This window comes from Nesoenas mayeri, assembly GCF_963082525.1.
Source record: "Nesoenas mayeri genome assembly, chromosome: 1".
NCBI classification, from domain to species: Eukaryota; Metazoa; Chordata; class Aves; order Columbiformes; family Columbidae; genus Nesoenas; species Nesoenas mayeri.
The window spans coordinates 151,112,876-151,128,093 of record NC_137541.1 but is presented as its reverse complement, the minus strand read 5'-3'; the positions used below and the strand labels follow the sequence as shown (position 1 = coordinate 151,128,093).

The 15,218-nt window shown below is 39.7% G+C and overlaps 1 protein-coding gene across 3 annotated transcripts in view; it reads left to right on the top strand.

Moving 5' to 3' along the window:
* The window catches only part of MCF2L (MCF.2 cell line derived transforming sequence like), a gene marked incomplete at both ends in the record, with an annotated part of 152,814 nt that overhangs the window by 115,148 nt on the left and 22,448 nt on the right, over window positions 1-15,218 (top strand). For all 3 annotated transcript variants that reach the window (XM_080362882.1, XM_080362881.1, XM_080362883.1), the window contains 6 exons: window positions 8,445-8,564; window positions 9,039-9,155; window positions 9,670-9,819; window positions 10,503-10,627; window positions 12,331-12,445; window positions 13,434-13,553. In XM_080362882.1, coding sequence (XP_080219008.1) covers window positions 8,445-8,564; window positions 9,039-9,155; window positions 9,670-9,819; window positions 10,503-10,627; window positions 12,331-12,445; window positions 13,434-13,553 — 747 coding nt within the window. The remainder of the gene's footprint in view (window positions 1-8,444; window positions 8,565-9,038; window positions 9,156-9,669; window positions 9,820-10,502; window positions 10,628-12,330; window positions 12,446-13,433; window positions 13,554-15,218) is intronic.

The window sequence follows — 15,218 nt, the reverse complement described above, 5'->3', positions numbered from 1 at the left end:
ACCTTCCTGAGAAGGCACTTGGAGAGCGTGTGTGTGTGTGTGCAAATGAATGGCGTGCAGCTCTCCCAGGTGGGAACTAAGATTTGTGTGGGCAGCCCGTGCGTCCCAGGGAGCTCTGGATCCACCTTTCACTATTCAAACGAGCTTCTGTCTCAGGAAGAGTTGAGCATGGGGTCCTGATTTAGTTTACCACTTCTGGAAAGAATTCAGGTGTAAAATCTGATCTTCTGGTGGTCAAGTTAACACAAGGGGTGCTTGTAAGCAAGAAAATCTTGTATACCTACTATGATCAATCAACAGCACATACAGTTACTTTCAGTCTCTTTTTCTAAAATACGAAAACTAAGCTTGTTACAGGTGTTTTATTTTGCACAAGCAGGAAAACACAGATTCATGTTTATCATGTGCATACCATACTGTTTCTTTACTCTTTTTCTTGTAATCCTTGCTCGAATTGCTAGTGTTAATAAACTTTCCAGTAAGTGCTGAAAAACACAGCTGTAAGCATCTTTTCTTTTAACTTTTCACGACTGAAAATTTTAAGCCGTGTAAAATAAAAGTCAAATCAAAACACTAAATGTCATTTTTGTGTAGCCCTATTTTGACCAAAGAACTGCTTGTTTATTTTAAATTAAAAGGCATTTTTTAAAGGTAATGTATCACTCCCACTATATGACCTTTTGTGTATGAATATATGATGATATAATATTCGCACAATACAACTTTTTCCACAATAAGTATGTTTAGAAATGTTAAAATATTTAAAATATACAGAAATGTTAGCAAAATTTGCTTTTGCAGTTAATTTTGAAATTTTGAGATGCAGCATTCCAGTAGCTGAAACTGAGAGCAGCACAATTTGAGGTGATTAAAGAAAATGGACTATATCTCTGGAGCTTTTGAATCTTTCAAAATTCAGTGCTGCAGTTTCTGTTCAAAAATGGTTAAGGATTTCACATATAGCAGTTATTTCATGGACTTAATTGAGGTCGTAGAGGGTGGGGAACAAATGCAGACATGTTGCTTATAGCCATAATAATAGCGTTTATGGTAACGTTCCTCCGGTGTGCATTATTTTGTCTAGAAGCACAATGTTGAGAACTTAAGAATCTATTTTCCATGATATGGGATCCACTGTTGTAGTGATGGTGTTGGTGCTTAAGGGCTTTGCCTGGAGAAGGGTGTTAAGTGCAGTCAGCTCTGTGGGTTGCAGTGCTGTTTATGGTGGGTCCTCCTTCCCTCCTTCCCTCCTTCCCTCCTTCCCTCCTTCCCTCCTTCCCTCCTTCCCTCCTTCCCTCCTTCCCTCCTTCCCTCCTTCCCTCCTTCCCTCCTTCCCTCCTTCCCTCCTTCCCTCCTTCCCTCCTTCCCTCCTTCCCTCCTTCCCTCCTTCCCTCCTTCCCTCCTTCCCTCCTTCCCTCCTTCCCTCCTTCCCTCCTTCCCTCCTTCCCTCCTTCCCTCCTTCCCTCCTTCCCTCCTTCCCTCCTTCCCTCCTTCCCTCCTTCCCTCCTTCCCTCCTTCCCTCCTTCCCTCCTTCCCTCCTTATTTAAAAGAGAAAACATGCTTCCTCTCATAAGTCTGTTAGAGGCACGATTTTTTTTTAATCTGCTTCCTTTCAGAGAGCTGGCTCAGTGTTGGCTTTACATTGTGTCCATGAATGTGTGTGGTGATACTTCTCGTGGGCTTCTGTGATAGTTATGTCATCTGTGAACACTTGAAAATTTTACCTTCCCATTCCAAAAAAAGATACAGGGACAAAACTTTGTTTACTGTCTCCACCATGTATTTGCTATGATATTTGACATAAATGAGCTCTATACAGGTTTCTGCTGTCCCTTATTTAAAAAAAAGAAACAACAAAGCCAAGTATATGTGACACATATCTTGTGCCAAAGTCGTGAGGATTTCTCTGGATCCTGCTGATGGATGAAGATTTTTAAATGGCTCAAGGGTAACTGAAGGCTTAACTTCCACTTCTTTGATCTTCCTAACCATCAGAGTTGTCTTCTGACGGTGATCAAGCATCTGAGTGTCGTTTGACCTGTCCATATGTCCATACTGAACCTTACATCTGAAAGCCTGGTACCTCTAGGAGTTTTGATTGCTTAAGCTGATTGATGTGTGTGAGGTTATGAGTCTCATGTTGTTTGAGAAGAGAGTTTTGTACTAGGTCCTGCAGTGTCTTCCCAGTCATCTTTCCTGATTTTTCTGTAATCCCCCTAAGGGGGTTGATCCTTGTGATTTGCAAAATGAGAGATGCCAGCACAGGCTGCTCTGGCTGGAGCACTGCCCAACAGGAACATCCTGGCTGAATATTCTGCTCATCACTAATATCCAGACAACTGTAGGAAATATATTTGTAAGCACTGAGCAGCTGCTAAGCAGGAATTCATATGTACATGTATTTTTTTTTTAATCATTATTATTTTATGTTATTTCCAAGACTCTTCACAAAAGTTTGGTTTTTACTAGTAGGTGTTGGAAATACGTTTTAAAACAAAACTAATGAAGAAGGAATTTTTGTTTCAGACTGAAATGAATATGGGAAATCTTTCTGTATTTTGAAAAATGTATGGGTTTCATTTTTCCCTTCTTTGTTAGAGATAATTTTATTATCTGGGATGGAAAATGAGCAATCCTGAGCTGAACCTTTATTTCATGCTGATACGTTAGGCTTGCTATAGTCAAGGCTGTGAAGACAAGGTAAACCTATTTTTGCAGGCAGCATAAGGGCAGCAGCTGCACCATTCACCCAGGATGATGGCTGCTGAAGCATATGCAGTGACAGCAGAACTGAAACCAAAGCCAGAGCCACTGGGCTGAAAAATGGCCCCTCTTTTCTTGGGGTGTGACAGAGATTGTCACAAGCATATTCCCAGGCATACAGACTTTCCTGTTGTTATATTCTACTTGACAAAGTTGCAATGGGCGGCAAGCGCAGGAGGTTGTCCTTAGCCAGTGCAAGACTGCAGACTCTGTGACTTAAGAGGCACTGCAAACAAGATTAGCTAAATCAGGGGAAAAATTAAAAAATAAAGTGAAGTTATTGGCCTCGTGCAGTCAAGAATGGCGCATGTTTAGAGGGTGACTCATCCTATCTGAGATAAGTAACCTAGAGATACAGTTCACTATATAGAAAGCTTAGCTTTTAGATAGCTGTAAGTTGGACAGAATTCATCCCTACTGTTGAGGAAGAATCTGGCTTACTGGGATAGCGAGACTGAGAGGTGAGTTCTGGTAGAGATCCCAAAAGCCAAGCTTTGTGTTGTTAAGCATGAAGTCTTGGTGGTAAATTGTCATGTTCCTAGAGAGTCCATAGAACGCTGAAAGGTATTACAGGAAAGATATCTAAGTTAGCTGTTGCAAATTGTTCATTCTTATCACATTTTTTTTGAAGATACAAAAATTTTAAGCTTTTTGCCCTGTCAGTTGATGACATCCTTCAAAGTTGATATTATAGTGTATTGTTTTCAGTTAAGCATGGTATACAGAAACACAGAAGACCTTTCTGAACTTTTTAGCTCCTATGGCTGAGCAAGTGGGTAAGCTCATGGAAATAAGGTATGGTTGCTGAATAAAGGTGCAAGGAGGAGCAGTCACATAGCTTGATAAAATGGCTCCATATTGTCCCAACTGAAGTCAACTGAATGACAAACACCAGACAAATTGAGCCCCTTTTCCTTTCCAGGCAGTCAAAAATTACTCTTTTTTCTTTTTTCCCTCCTTTTTTTTTCCCCCCCTCTTCTTTCCTGTTACCTTACCCAAACAAGCAATATTCAATCCACAGTTGCCAGAGCAAGGCACATCACTAATCAACATGTTCGAGGGTTTGCACTGCTCTGTTTGTGGTTCCAATGTGGTTTTTTAAAAAAAAAAAATAATAATTAAGCCTATGTCATTACGTTGTCTTTGTCTCTATTGTGCTGTCATCATCTTCATATTGAGGGAAAGGTTGAAGTGTGAGCTCAGCCTTTTAGATGAACAAAAAACTGCACTCAACATCATTAAAAGTTCCACCACAGCCATCCATCAGCCTCATGTTGAAAGCTGAGAGAAAATAAACTTCCTTAAACTTGGTGCTTAGGGAATAACATTAATGTGGGCAACTTCTCTTGAGGAAACAGTTGGTACGGAGGTCATGCAGGTGGCAGTGATAAAGTTTTATCCAGTTACGGAACTTTGCAGCCCTTTCTCCATGTGACAAGAGTTGGGTTTTATCCAGCCTCCTGGAGAAGTTTTTCTTAGCTCTTTGTAAGTCAACATGCAGTCTCCACTATAACAGTGGCTTAGGACATTAATTGCTTTGAAGATTAGGGACAAGACCTTTAGCTGGCAGGAGAACACCAGAAGCCAATGGAGAAACTCAAGTGCTAATACCAGGCTAAACCTTGCAGGAGCCAGGCAGTCCCATTTTTGTGCCATCTGGAGTCTTATCATTGGTTTTACATCCAAAGTGAGAAACAGTGAATTACAGTGATCCAACCTTGAGTTCTTTGGCCTTGTTTGTAGAGAGGCATTGAGTTTCTTAGTAAGTTGTTGATGGAGAAAAGATGTGTTTAGTAAGTAATGCTCGATGAAGGGCACTATTTTATGTTATGGATAGGTATTTCCCGCTTGCCCAGTTTCTAGCTAGCTCTTTGTGTCATGTCCTGAAAGCTGTAATGACACTTAACATTTTGTATGGGTTAAGTTTGAAAAAACTGTTCTTCCTTCAGCCCCTGGTCATGTTTCTCATTTTTCCTTGGGTTCCAAACAGCACCAGAAACTCGACGGTATGATGAAGGTAGATCAGTATTTGTGTTAATTTGGCAGCTATTGTTATGAATTATTCCAGTAGATGATAAACTAAAGAGGTTGTTTTGAGATGCTGTATGATTTTGTCTTAATGCTTTGAATGTTTTGAGAATATTACGTATGCAGGCGCTTTCACAGTTATCCTTGTATAGTCAGCCATCTTTCATTTTTATTACATGTTTTTTTAATATGTAAAAAGAGCAAAGTGAATTACTTAAACTCTGATAACAGGATCATAACCTCACAAGCATTAAACCCAGATCTAAAGCAAAACATCTCAATGTTTTTAAAACAGAATTCAAACTGCTCCTTTTATGTATTGATTTAATTCAAGATTCTTTCTTGACAGGTAGCCTAGACTTCATTCTAGCCAGGAATAAACAGTCTTGGGGGGAGTGGGGAAAGTGCTTATTGGCTCCTTTATATACAGAGGTATTTTGGAAAGAAGTGCCCTGTGGCTTATGGCAAACTAGTAAGTGCAGAAGGGAAAACACCACCACAAGAGTTTGTTAATGTGGGCATATTGAAGCTCTTCATAAAATGAAAAATTGTGCTGTTCCAAGTATTTTAAGACAGAACGACTAAAACTGAGTGAAGAGTTAGCTCCTCAATGGCTCACGTGGTTCAGATACTTCTGAAAACTGACTGTTTACTTGGGAAGCAGAAGAAGAGAGGCTGTAGGTTCACTGTTTATCAAAACAGCTTTCCTTTGCTGTGTAGGAGCATAAAAGACTTCTGAGCACCGTGGCAGCCGAGTGAATTGCTCGGGGGGATTGAACAGCAAACAGCAACTTTATTTTAAGTGCATCTCTGACTATAGGATATATGTATCTATCTACATAATTCCTTTGTATACTAAATAAGCCCTAGAAGGAAACTTGAGATCTGAAGGTCAAAGGGGCTGGTTTTCTTTTCCAAAAGCTCAATTTCTGGCATGCGTTGCTGCAAGTGGTTGTGACTGGCTCCTGGTTGTAAGCCCCAGCCACTGCTCTGCTCCTGTGCTGCCTGTTCCGGGGAGCAGCAGCCTGGCAACACCAGATCCTGTCTCAGTGAATATCATAGCCATTGTAAAGTATGAGATTTAATGAGACTTATTCCTCCTTTGAAAATGCCATCTACCCAATAGCCTGTAGCACATATGTGCTGTTTACAGTTGCTGTCAGGCAGGAGCACCAGGATTGCTGCTCTGCCTGACTGGTGCAGGTGAAATTGTTGAGCGACTTAAATAGCTCCCTGCTGGCACCAGCGTAGCAAGACCATGTAACACAGTGGAAACCAAAGATGGGAAGAATCTCAGTACCAGTCTTCTCCCTGGAGAAGAGACCCAACTCCTTCAGTCTTTCCACATAGGGCAAGTTCTCTGTCCCCTTTTCATCTTCATGACCTTTCTTTGGACCCTGTCCAGTCTGTCCGCATCTTTCTTGATGCATGGGGAGCAGAACAGGACACGGTGCTCCAGGTGCAGCCGGACGAGTGCTGAGTGGGATGGTCACATCTTTGTCTCTGCTTGTCATGCCCCTGCGGATGCAGCCTGGGATCTTGGTTGCTGCAGCGACACACTGCTGACTCGTTTGGCTTGTTGTCCACCTGGATCCCAGGACCTTTTCAGGGTATTTTCTCTAAACTCTGGAGTAAAAATCTAGACTACAGTTGCAAAGTGTAGAAGTTAGAATTGAAAGTTGGAATGAAGAAAGATATTATTCACATATGTAACTTGAATTTAAATTTTACCATTCAGTGTCTTTCATGCTTCATCATTTCATACCATTGTGTATTTCTAATGTAGCTACTCAACTTTAAGGTGACAGGAGAGGCACTTCCTGATATTCCGGGCAAAGCTAAATGGGTAACAAACATGCCCTGCCAAAGACAGTGTGTCTGGAAGTCATGTGATTGAGTGGGTATCTCATGTGAAGACCTGTTATTTTTTTGGAGTGTGTTATCTAAAAGATATTTCTTCTTGAAGTTTTTTCTTTGAAAATGTTGGCATTGTTGTTCAATAAACTTCATGTCTTGGAAGTTCATTTTTATCTTCAATAGCTTTGTCAGAGTCTGCACATGGCCGCTACAAGCACAAAATAAATCAACCCATGTCTAAAAGAATAGATTGCATAGCTGTCATTCTAAAAATATTATTTGGGAGATTAAATTTAAAAATTGTTTTGTTGATTCCTGTAATATTTCTAGTATGAGTCAAATAATTGTCTCAAACTTGCAGCTGAATATTTCAGAAAAAAAATGTTTTAAATCATCATTTCTTTACTTTTTCTTCTGAATTTTCTGTGAGAAGTTTTTCCTCTGATAACTGTGTGTTAGTAAGACCACAGCGTGTACTACTTTTACTACACACAGAAAGGTTGTTTACAGTGCGAGGATGAGGAGGTAGTGCAGGCACCCAGAATTACCTGGATTCTGTTCCCAGCCCTTGGGCAGACTCTTCAGGACCAAACCACCATGTTTTCTAAAAAATGTGGACATCACTGGAGTGGAGACAGATTATAAAGCTCAAATCTTTTAAGGTTCCCCAGTCAGTTGGAGATTTAAGTTGAACACTAAATATCTGGGGAACCACAAATGACTTTGTGAAGTCTTTCAGAGACGTTTTTAACTACTTTTCTCCTTTAAAAAGTTTATCAATTCCAATGCTAAATACCTTGAGCCCTTGGAAACCTTAAAATTAGTGTTAAACCACTCTCCAACCTTCCAGATACTAAGTTTCACTAGGTGTGGAAACAGAGCATAGCGTAACTCCTGCAGCCAATGTTTGTTTTCTAGTTGGCTTTTTTTTTTTTTAAGTGATTCAATTTGCTAGAAATGTGACATAATTTCCAACAGTATAATGAAGAAAATTGCATACTTAATCATTATAATGATAATTTCTTTGGTGAGCTTCACTGCCTCCCTGCAGTGGAAATACTAAATAGGGGAGAAGACTTGCATGATTTCAAGAATGGCTAAATGCCAAGTGTGCAAACATCTGCCACAGCAGAAGTTGATTTTTAGTAAGTTAATATTATTTCTTTGCTTTCCTTCTCCTCTCTTCTGTTTCCGCACTATCACTTGTAGAACTGGGCAAGATCCATCAGACTACTAGTTGGAAGACGATGAAGAAAAAATGCAGCTGAGAATTATTATGCTTTATTTTTATATTTCTCTACAAAATTAAAGCTTATTCTGAACTACTGCCTGAGAGATTCAAGTCTCAGTGGCAATAGTTTGTGTAGACAATACAAGGTAATGTATGGAATAACTAGAAATATGTTGTTAGATGTTCTGACAATAATGGTTTCTCTTGGCACCCTCTATTAAAAAAGAAGATAAGGGAACCATGAAAGTACTGTTGTTGAAAAAGTACTAAGCCACTGCTGCTTGTTCATTAGCCTCCTCAGCTAGGATGTAATCTTAGCTAAAGAACAGTATAAGCTAGTCCTGAAGAACTTGGTTCCAGGACAATAGATTCCTGTCCCCAAAGATGAGTAAAAGTCTTTGTGAATGAAGCTCTCTGTGCAAGCCTTGCTAGCTTTATGATTGGTCACCCCATTACAGGAGGCTTCTGATATAGTTAGTTTGTGGTTTAATAGGGGCTTCTCCTTGTGCAAAACTATATTCTGGAGCTGAGACACAGAAAATAACAGACTAAACTTGTTTTGCAGGCATCTTTCCCAGGAAACCTGCAACTAGTCCTCGTTCTGCGCCCAACAGGATTTTTTCATCGAGCTCTCTCGGACATTGCCTTCAAGTTCAACAAAGATGAGTTTAAAATGAAAGTACCTGTAAGTAGTCCTTTGTTTTCACTATGTTATCAGGGATTTGTTAAAGTGCTTGATCTAGCCAGTGAGGATTAAGGAAAAAAAAAAAAAAAGGAACCACCAAACCCAACAAAAAAGCCATGCTTAAAGGTAGTTCCTGAATCTTGAATTAAAGGTTCCTCTTAGAAAACAGCCATGTATGGTTTATCAAGATAAAAAAAACCTGATGGAGTCATTAATTTATGTTGTATAATAAGCTTTGTTTTAATATGCACTGTTAAGCATGGTGCTCATGCTCATTTGCTGTTATTTACGTTTATATCATCTTCCACTGAAACAACTGTTAAATTTCTTTATTCTATAGCTGAAGGAAATAGTTCCATCACTTCTGTATTAAACTGAAATTTCTCTATCAGAGGCTGAAGGATGGGGCTTAGAATCCATAATAAGGGACTTCTTGCCACTTTTTGCATTTACTTTTTTTTATTGCTGCTGCAGATCATAATGCTGGGCTCCGTATCAGAACTGCAGGGTTACATTGATAAAACACAATTAACAGAAGATCTTGGTGGCACCCTGGATTACTGCCATCACAGATGGCTGTCCCGTCGCACTGTAAGTCTTCAGTTTTTGTTTTAATTTCTCAGCTTAATGAACCAGTCTTTTTTTTTTATATATGCTGTCATTTATACAGCAGATTCCAAGTGATGCAAGTTGACTTGCTCAGAGTGAGAAGATGTTCCCAATGGTACTTAGTCATCTTAGAGAAAAAAATGAGTCATAACTTGGGAGTGGTTTTCTGAACAGTTGCTGCAAAGCAACTGTACTGTATTATTGTACTGAGGTTTATTGGTTTTGCTAGGAGAAAGAATAAGCTCAAGTTGTAGAATGACTCCAGATTATAAAAATATGAGGAAGATACCTGATACAAGCCTAGGAAAAACATACAATTAAGGAATTAATGGTGACTGTATCTGTTGTTTGCAAAATTATACTTTGACCATTTTTTTGGTCTCGTAATTCGTCTGCTCGGGTTTGTTTTCTGAGTTATATTTCATGTGTGTGTATATGTCTGTACGTTATGCATGTGATGAGCATGAAACATCATTAATGGTTTTTATTCCAAAAGGCTATAGAAGGTTTCGCCCAAAAGGTTAAGCAAACAGCTCAGATTCTTCAGTCCTTTGGGACTGAGCTGGCTGAAACAGAACTACCAAATGATGTGCAATCAACCAGCTCCCTTCTTGCAACACACACAGAAAAGAAGGACAAAATGAAGGTATGTAATTTTTGTGAAGATAGTATCTTCTAGTTAAACTGTGCTTTAGCTAATAGCTGATAATGTTAATAGAAAATCTGGAAGATGTTAATAGACAGTAGTAATGTGAAACATTGAAATCTTGTTAAATTTGGTTTGATGTAAAAAATCCTTTTTGCATTAAAAATGACATTTCTTGAGGCTGTTTACTTATGTACAAATGCATAATGATTTGTATGTGGAAACAAATTTATTTGTAAGTAGTAGTGTGTTTAATTTGTAGTTTTGTTTGCAACAAGAAATTTAACTATATTTGCATACATATGGAAATATATGACCTTTTGAAGAATGAACAAAAGTTATTTCAAATTGATTTAAAGATAACTGTTTGGGGGTTTCAAAACTACATCTGAAGCTTCTGATATACTTGTAGCCTAAGGAGACACTAGAAGGCAATCTATCATGAAAATTAGTTCAGTTACACTGGAGTCTTATGATGGTAAATGTACAAAAAGCTGGCATTTAGCATTTGCTGTCTGTATTTGTTGTCAACCACTGCTTTAAAACAAACTATGCCTGCTCTGTTGCTATTAAAACAAAATCTCTTTTCCAGTTTGGTGCCTTAAAGTCTGCTTAAAACGAACAAACAAACAAAAAACCAAAACCCATGGTGTAGTTGTATGCTTTTTTGTTTTGTTTTCTAGGAGGATATCAGGTTAGCAGTAGAACAGGGAGACGATATCCTTGGAAGTATTACAAAGCCAGTTACTGAGAATCCTGAATACAAACTGAATCAAGATCAACTAGACAATCAAACAACGGTAGAAAGGTGAGAGGAGCAAAATATTGAACATACTGCTTTTCTGGTTTTGTTTGTTTGTTTGTTTTTACTTGTTTGTTTACTTAATTTCATATGCATGCTTACCAAATAAGCAAATGTTATAGTGTGAACATATAAAAAGGCACTTTCAGAAACAACACTCTGTTATCAATTCTGTCATCAGGATGTTAGGAAATAGGGGATGCAGTTTGAGTTCCATTATCAACAAAGTAACGCTGTTTGTTTTTTTTTTTCTTTTTGTCAAATTTGGACTATATAGTTTAGCAGCTCTTCCTTATTTTAAATAATATCAATGTCTTGCAATCCAAGGGAATTTCACTGCTGTAGGAGGGAAAGACAGAAGTGAGATATATCCATTGTTTTCAGTAGATTTGTGCACTTTCATTAAGTATTTTTGAATTGAAGTGGGAGGTTTCTTTTTCTTTAAACCTTCCTGAAGGAGCTTCTGCACATGGCTGATACCATGTCAATGCTGTTGGTAGCCTTTAAAAGCCTACTAGGGAGTACACCACTCTTGAAGTATCTATGCACGAACTTCCTATATGCTTCCTCTGGGCATATAAGTAAGAAATGTTTGCCTTTGCTACCCATGCTCCCCTCCCCCCTCCCTTAAATTATTGCCAGTTCTGAAGACATATCACCATAGCACAGATGTAAATTTGCACAAAGCTGTGAAAGCGTAGCTCATTTCCCCGAGGCGTTATTCTGCATTCTTTTTTTGTCTGTCATTCCATGTTTCTGTTACACTCAGGATGATTTTTTTTTCCAAATAACTGTCCATTCCAATCCACAAAGTTTGGCAGAAGTCACTTTTTTTGGTTGTTGCTGCTATCAACTATCTGAAGGACAATCAGGGTGGAGGTTGCTAATTTATCCAAAATGTTCCCACTTGATACAATATCTGAGAGAAGCTGGAAGAAACTCTGTATATGTGTCCCCCCCACCTTTTTCCTTATCAGTTTTAACTTGTAAATTCAGGGTTCGCTTCTGTGCTATTAAAGACAAAAATTCATTAAAATTTTGATGTGTGGCCTGGATGTAGCCTAAATACAGCAGAACACACTGTAAAAGTAAGTCCATAGGATACCATACTGTCAAGTGCAATATTAGAAGACAAGTTGAAAAGTAAAGTCTTAAGGCACTGGCCAAAATTATAATTGAAGAAGATTCTTTTTATTGTAGTACTGCTGTACACTTGACTGTGGTATTTAAGTAGTAATACTGCTCAGAGGAGGAGCAATGACCTCCAGTTTTATTATGAGCCTTTCTCCAAGGAATGAAATTTAAGGGCAACTGGCTGGTCACAGCAGTACAAATTTTTGCCTTCATTTTTCCTTATAGCCCAAGGCTTGGGTTCCTCTGGGTCTTTGCCCACACATATTTGCATGTTTTATTTATGTTTGCTAGCCCCAAGTTGCCATGTCCCCAGGCCAGAGCTGAGCAGTAGCATGTGCAGCAGCTAGCTTCAAATCAGCGCTTGCCAATTTTTCAGAACTTAATATTTGTGTTGGGTTTCAGCTTTACATCAATGTTATTCTAGGAAACAATTCTGTGCAATACTCAAAGTTTCCTGTGTCCAGTTTATTTTTTCTGGAAAATATTGCTTTGGGGAGGCTTTTTGTTTACTGTGCAAGATTGCATTGTCCCTTGAAGGTTGCACCCATAATTCTTACGGTATTTTTTTTCCTAAGGCTTCTGGCTCAATTACATGAAACAGAGACTGCCTTCGATGAGTTTTGGATTAAGCATCAGCAAAAACTTGAGCAGTGTCTGCGCCTTCGGAATTTTGAACAGAATTTTAGAGAGGTGAGAACTTCTCAGCGGGAGTCAATATTTGGTAATACAGGAATGATTTGAGGAAAATACTTCTTGTTTTTGCAGCTCCTGTGTGTGCTTGAAAGATTTCTCCAAACTTTTTCTTGTACATGTCCTTACTTGACATCCTGCTATCTTTACTACCTTGAATACTTGCCTATGGAGACATAATAGCTTCTCTTCTGCAGTCTTCTGATTTTTTTTTCCACAGGCCCAGCAGTGTATAAGCCTTCAAAAGCTCCTTTGAAACCTGTTCTCCACCACAGAAGCATAATATGCTGGCTGTAAGCCTTTCATCTTGCCAATAGGCTCTTTTATGGAACCAAGACTTACCTAAACCTTCTGGCTGAAATTTTATAAAACAGTCTCCAACACTGTGGGTGGGAACTTGCAACCACACTGTTAGAAACTGGGTGGAGGCTGAACTAAATATTTTACAGCCAGTTTCTGATCTCATGTTAGTTTAACTCATATGCTTGATGGCACCTACAGTCCCTTTACACTGGTGTAGCTGATCTCAGAGCACAGCCCCTGTGTCTCCATGGGAGAAAACCTTCAGAAGTGTTTGTGTGTCTGTCTGTCTGTCTCTCAACCAGTTGTTAGGGTGAGGACCTCTCTCTCATGTTTTGCTGTTTATGTTAATGTTGCTTTGTATTATTGTCACCTTGTAAAAGCAAGATAAAAGCTATTTCCTGAGCATTGGTTTTCCTGCGTTTTTGTTTGGTACCGGGAAATAGGATTACTTCACTGCCTTTTCTTTGTATTTGTTTTCATTTTGAATGGGGAGTAAAGGTAGACTGAAAAAGAAGTGTTTTGTCTCTGTGTCCCAGTAACCCCATAATGGAAATGGGGTTTTCCCATTTACAAAAAAAAAAAAATCAGTCACCTGACTGTAAATAGTGGCTGTCAGCTATTTAACTGATGGGTCTCTGGAAATGTGGAATCATCTTCATTGATGCATAGCTGTGTGTCGTTTCAGGTCAAAGCAGCTTTGGATATTGTGTTTGAGAGATTGTCTGCTTTCACCGATGTGGGAAACAGCTCTTCGCATGCGGAGCACATACTGAAAGATCTTGCCAGCTTTGAAGAAAAGTCATATGTAAGGACTCTGCAAGTCTCCTTAATTTCTAGTATGACAATGCATGTGTGGAGGGGAACAGTATTTGGTTATTGAGTATATTTTTTTAGCAGAGCTTAGGCTGACAATAGGACTGAATCAGTGTCTCAAGTAACGTGCAGAAGGAATTTGGAATAAAGTCTTTAAACATTAAAAGGACCCAGTTCTTGGGCATCCCTCAATAAATAACAGAGTGACCAGTCACAAAGTTAGTGTGATGGGTTTGCGGAAGAAGCTCATGAAGTGTCTACATAGCCAAGTTCTGCCCTTAGCAATTAAGGGCCCACTTCCACTTCTATTGAAGCCACTTATTTCATTAAGTCACAGAAGCAAGAAGGCTGTGTATTGAATGTAAAATATGTTAAAAGATGACCAACAGAAACATATGCTCTGAATAATGTAGAAATGGAACGTTATTATATTCTGTGCTTCACAATAACATATACAGCTCTATAAGCTAGGTCGTTGCTCTTGAGATTGAGGTGGGTTCAGATTGCTGTCCTACTCCCAATTGAATACATACACACTGCTGAATATCTAAGGCATAGAAGGACTAATAGTGGTTCCCTCAAGAGGCCATATGATTAAACTCCTTAATGTTTCTGAAGTATTTTCACAGTATCACAGTATGATTGGGATTGGAAGGGACCTCAAAAGATCATCTAGTCCAATCCCCCTGCTGGAGCAGGAACGCCTAGGTGAGGTCGCACAGGAACATGTCCAGGCGAGTTTTGAATGTCTCCAGAGAAGGAAACTCCACAACCTCCCTGGGCAGCCTGTTCCAGTGCTCTGGCACCCTCACTGAGAAGAAGTTTCTTCTCAAATTTAAGTGGAACCTCTTGTGTTCCAGCTTGATCCCATTACCCCTTGTTCTATCATTGTTTGCCACAGAGAAGAGCCTGGCTCCATCCTCGTGGCACTCATCCTTTATATATTTATAAGCATTAATAAGCTCACCCCTCAGTCTCCTCTTCTCCAAACTAAAGAGACCCAGCTCCCTCAGCCTTTCCTCATAAGGGAGATGCTCCACTCCCTTAATCATCTTTGTTGCCCTGCACTGGACTCTCTCCAGCAGTTCCCTGTCCTTCTGGAACTGAGGGGCCCAGAACTGGACACAATATTCCAGATGTGGTCTCACCAGGGCAGAGTAGAGGGGAAGGAGGACCTCTCTTGACCTACTAACCACCCTCCTCCTAATACACCCCAGGATGCCATTGGCCTTACTGGCCACAAGGGCACAGTGCTGGCTCATGGTCATCCTGTTGTCCACCAGGACCCCCAGGTCCCTTTCCCCTACACTTCTCTCTAATATGTAATTTCCCAACCTATACTGGAACCTGGGGTTGTTCCTGCCCAGATGCAGGACTCTACACTTTCCCTTGTTAAATTTCATCAGGTTATTCCCTGCCCAACTCTCCAGCCTGTCCAGGTCCCGCTGGATGGCAGCACAGCCTTCTGGTGTGTCAGCCACTCCTCCCAGCTTAGTGTCATCAGCAAACTTGCTGATAGTACACTCTATTCCCTTGTCCAAATCGTGAATGAATATATTGAATTATACTGGCCCCAGTACTGACCCCTGAGGCACTCCACTAGATACTGGCTTCCAAGTAGACTCGGCACCATTGACTACCACTCTCTGGCTTCTCT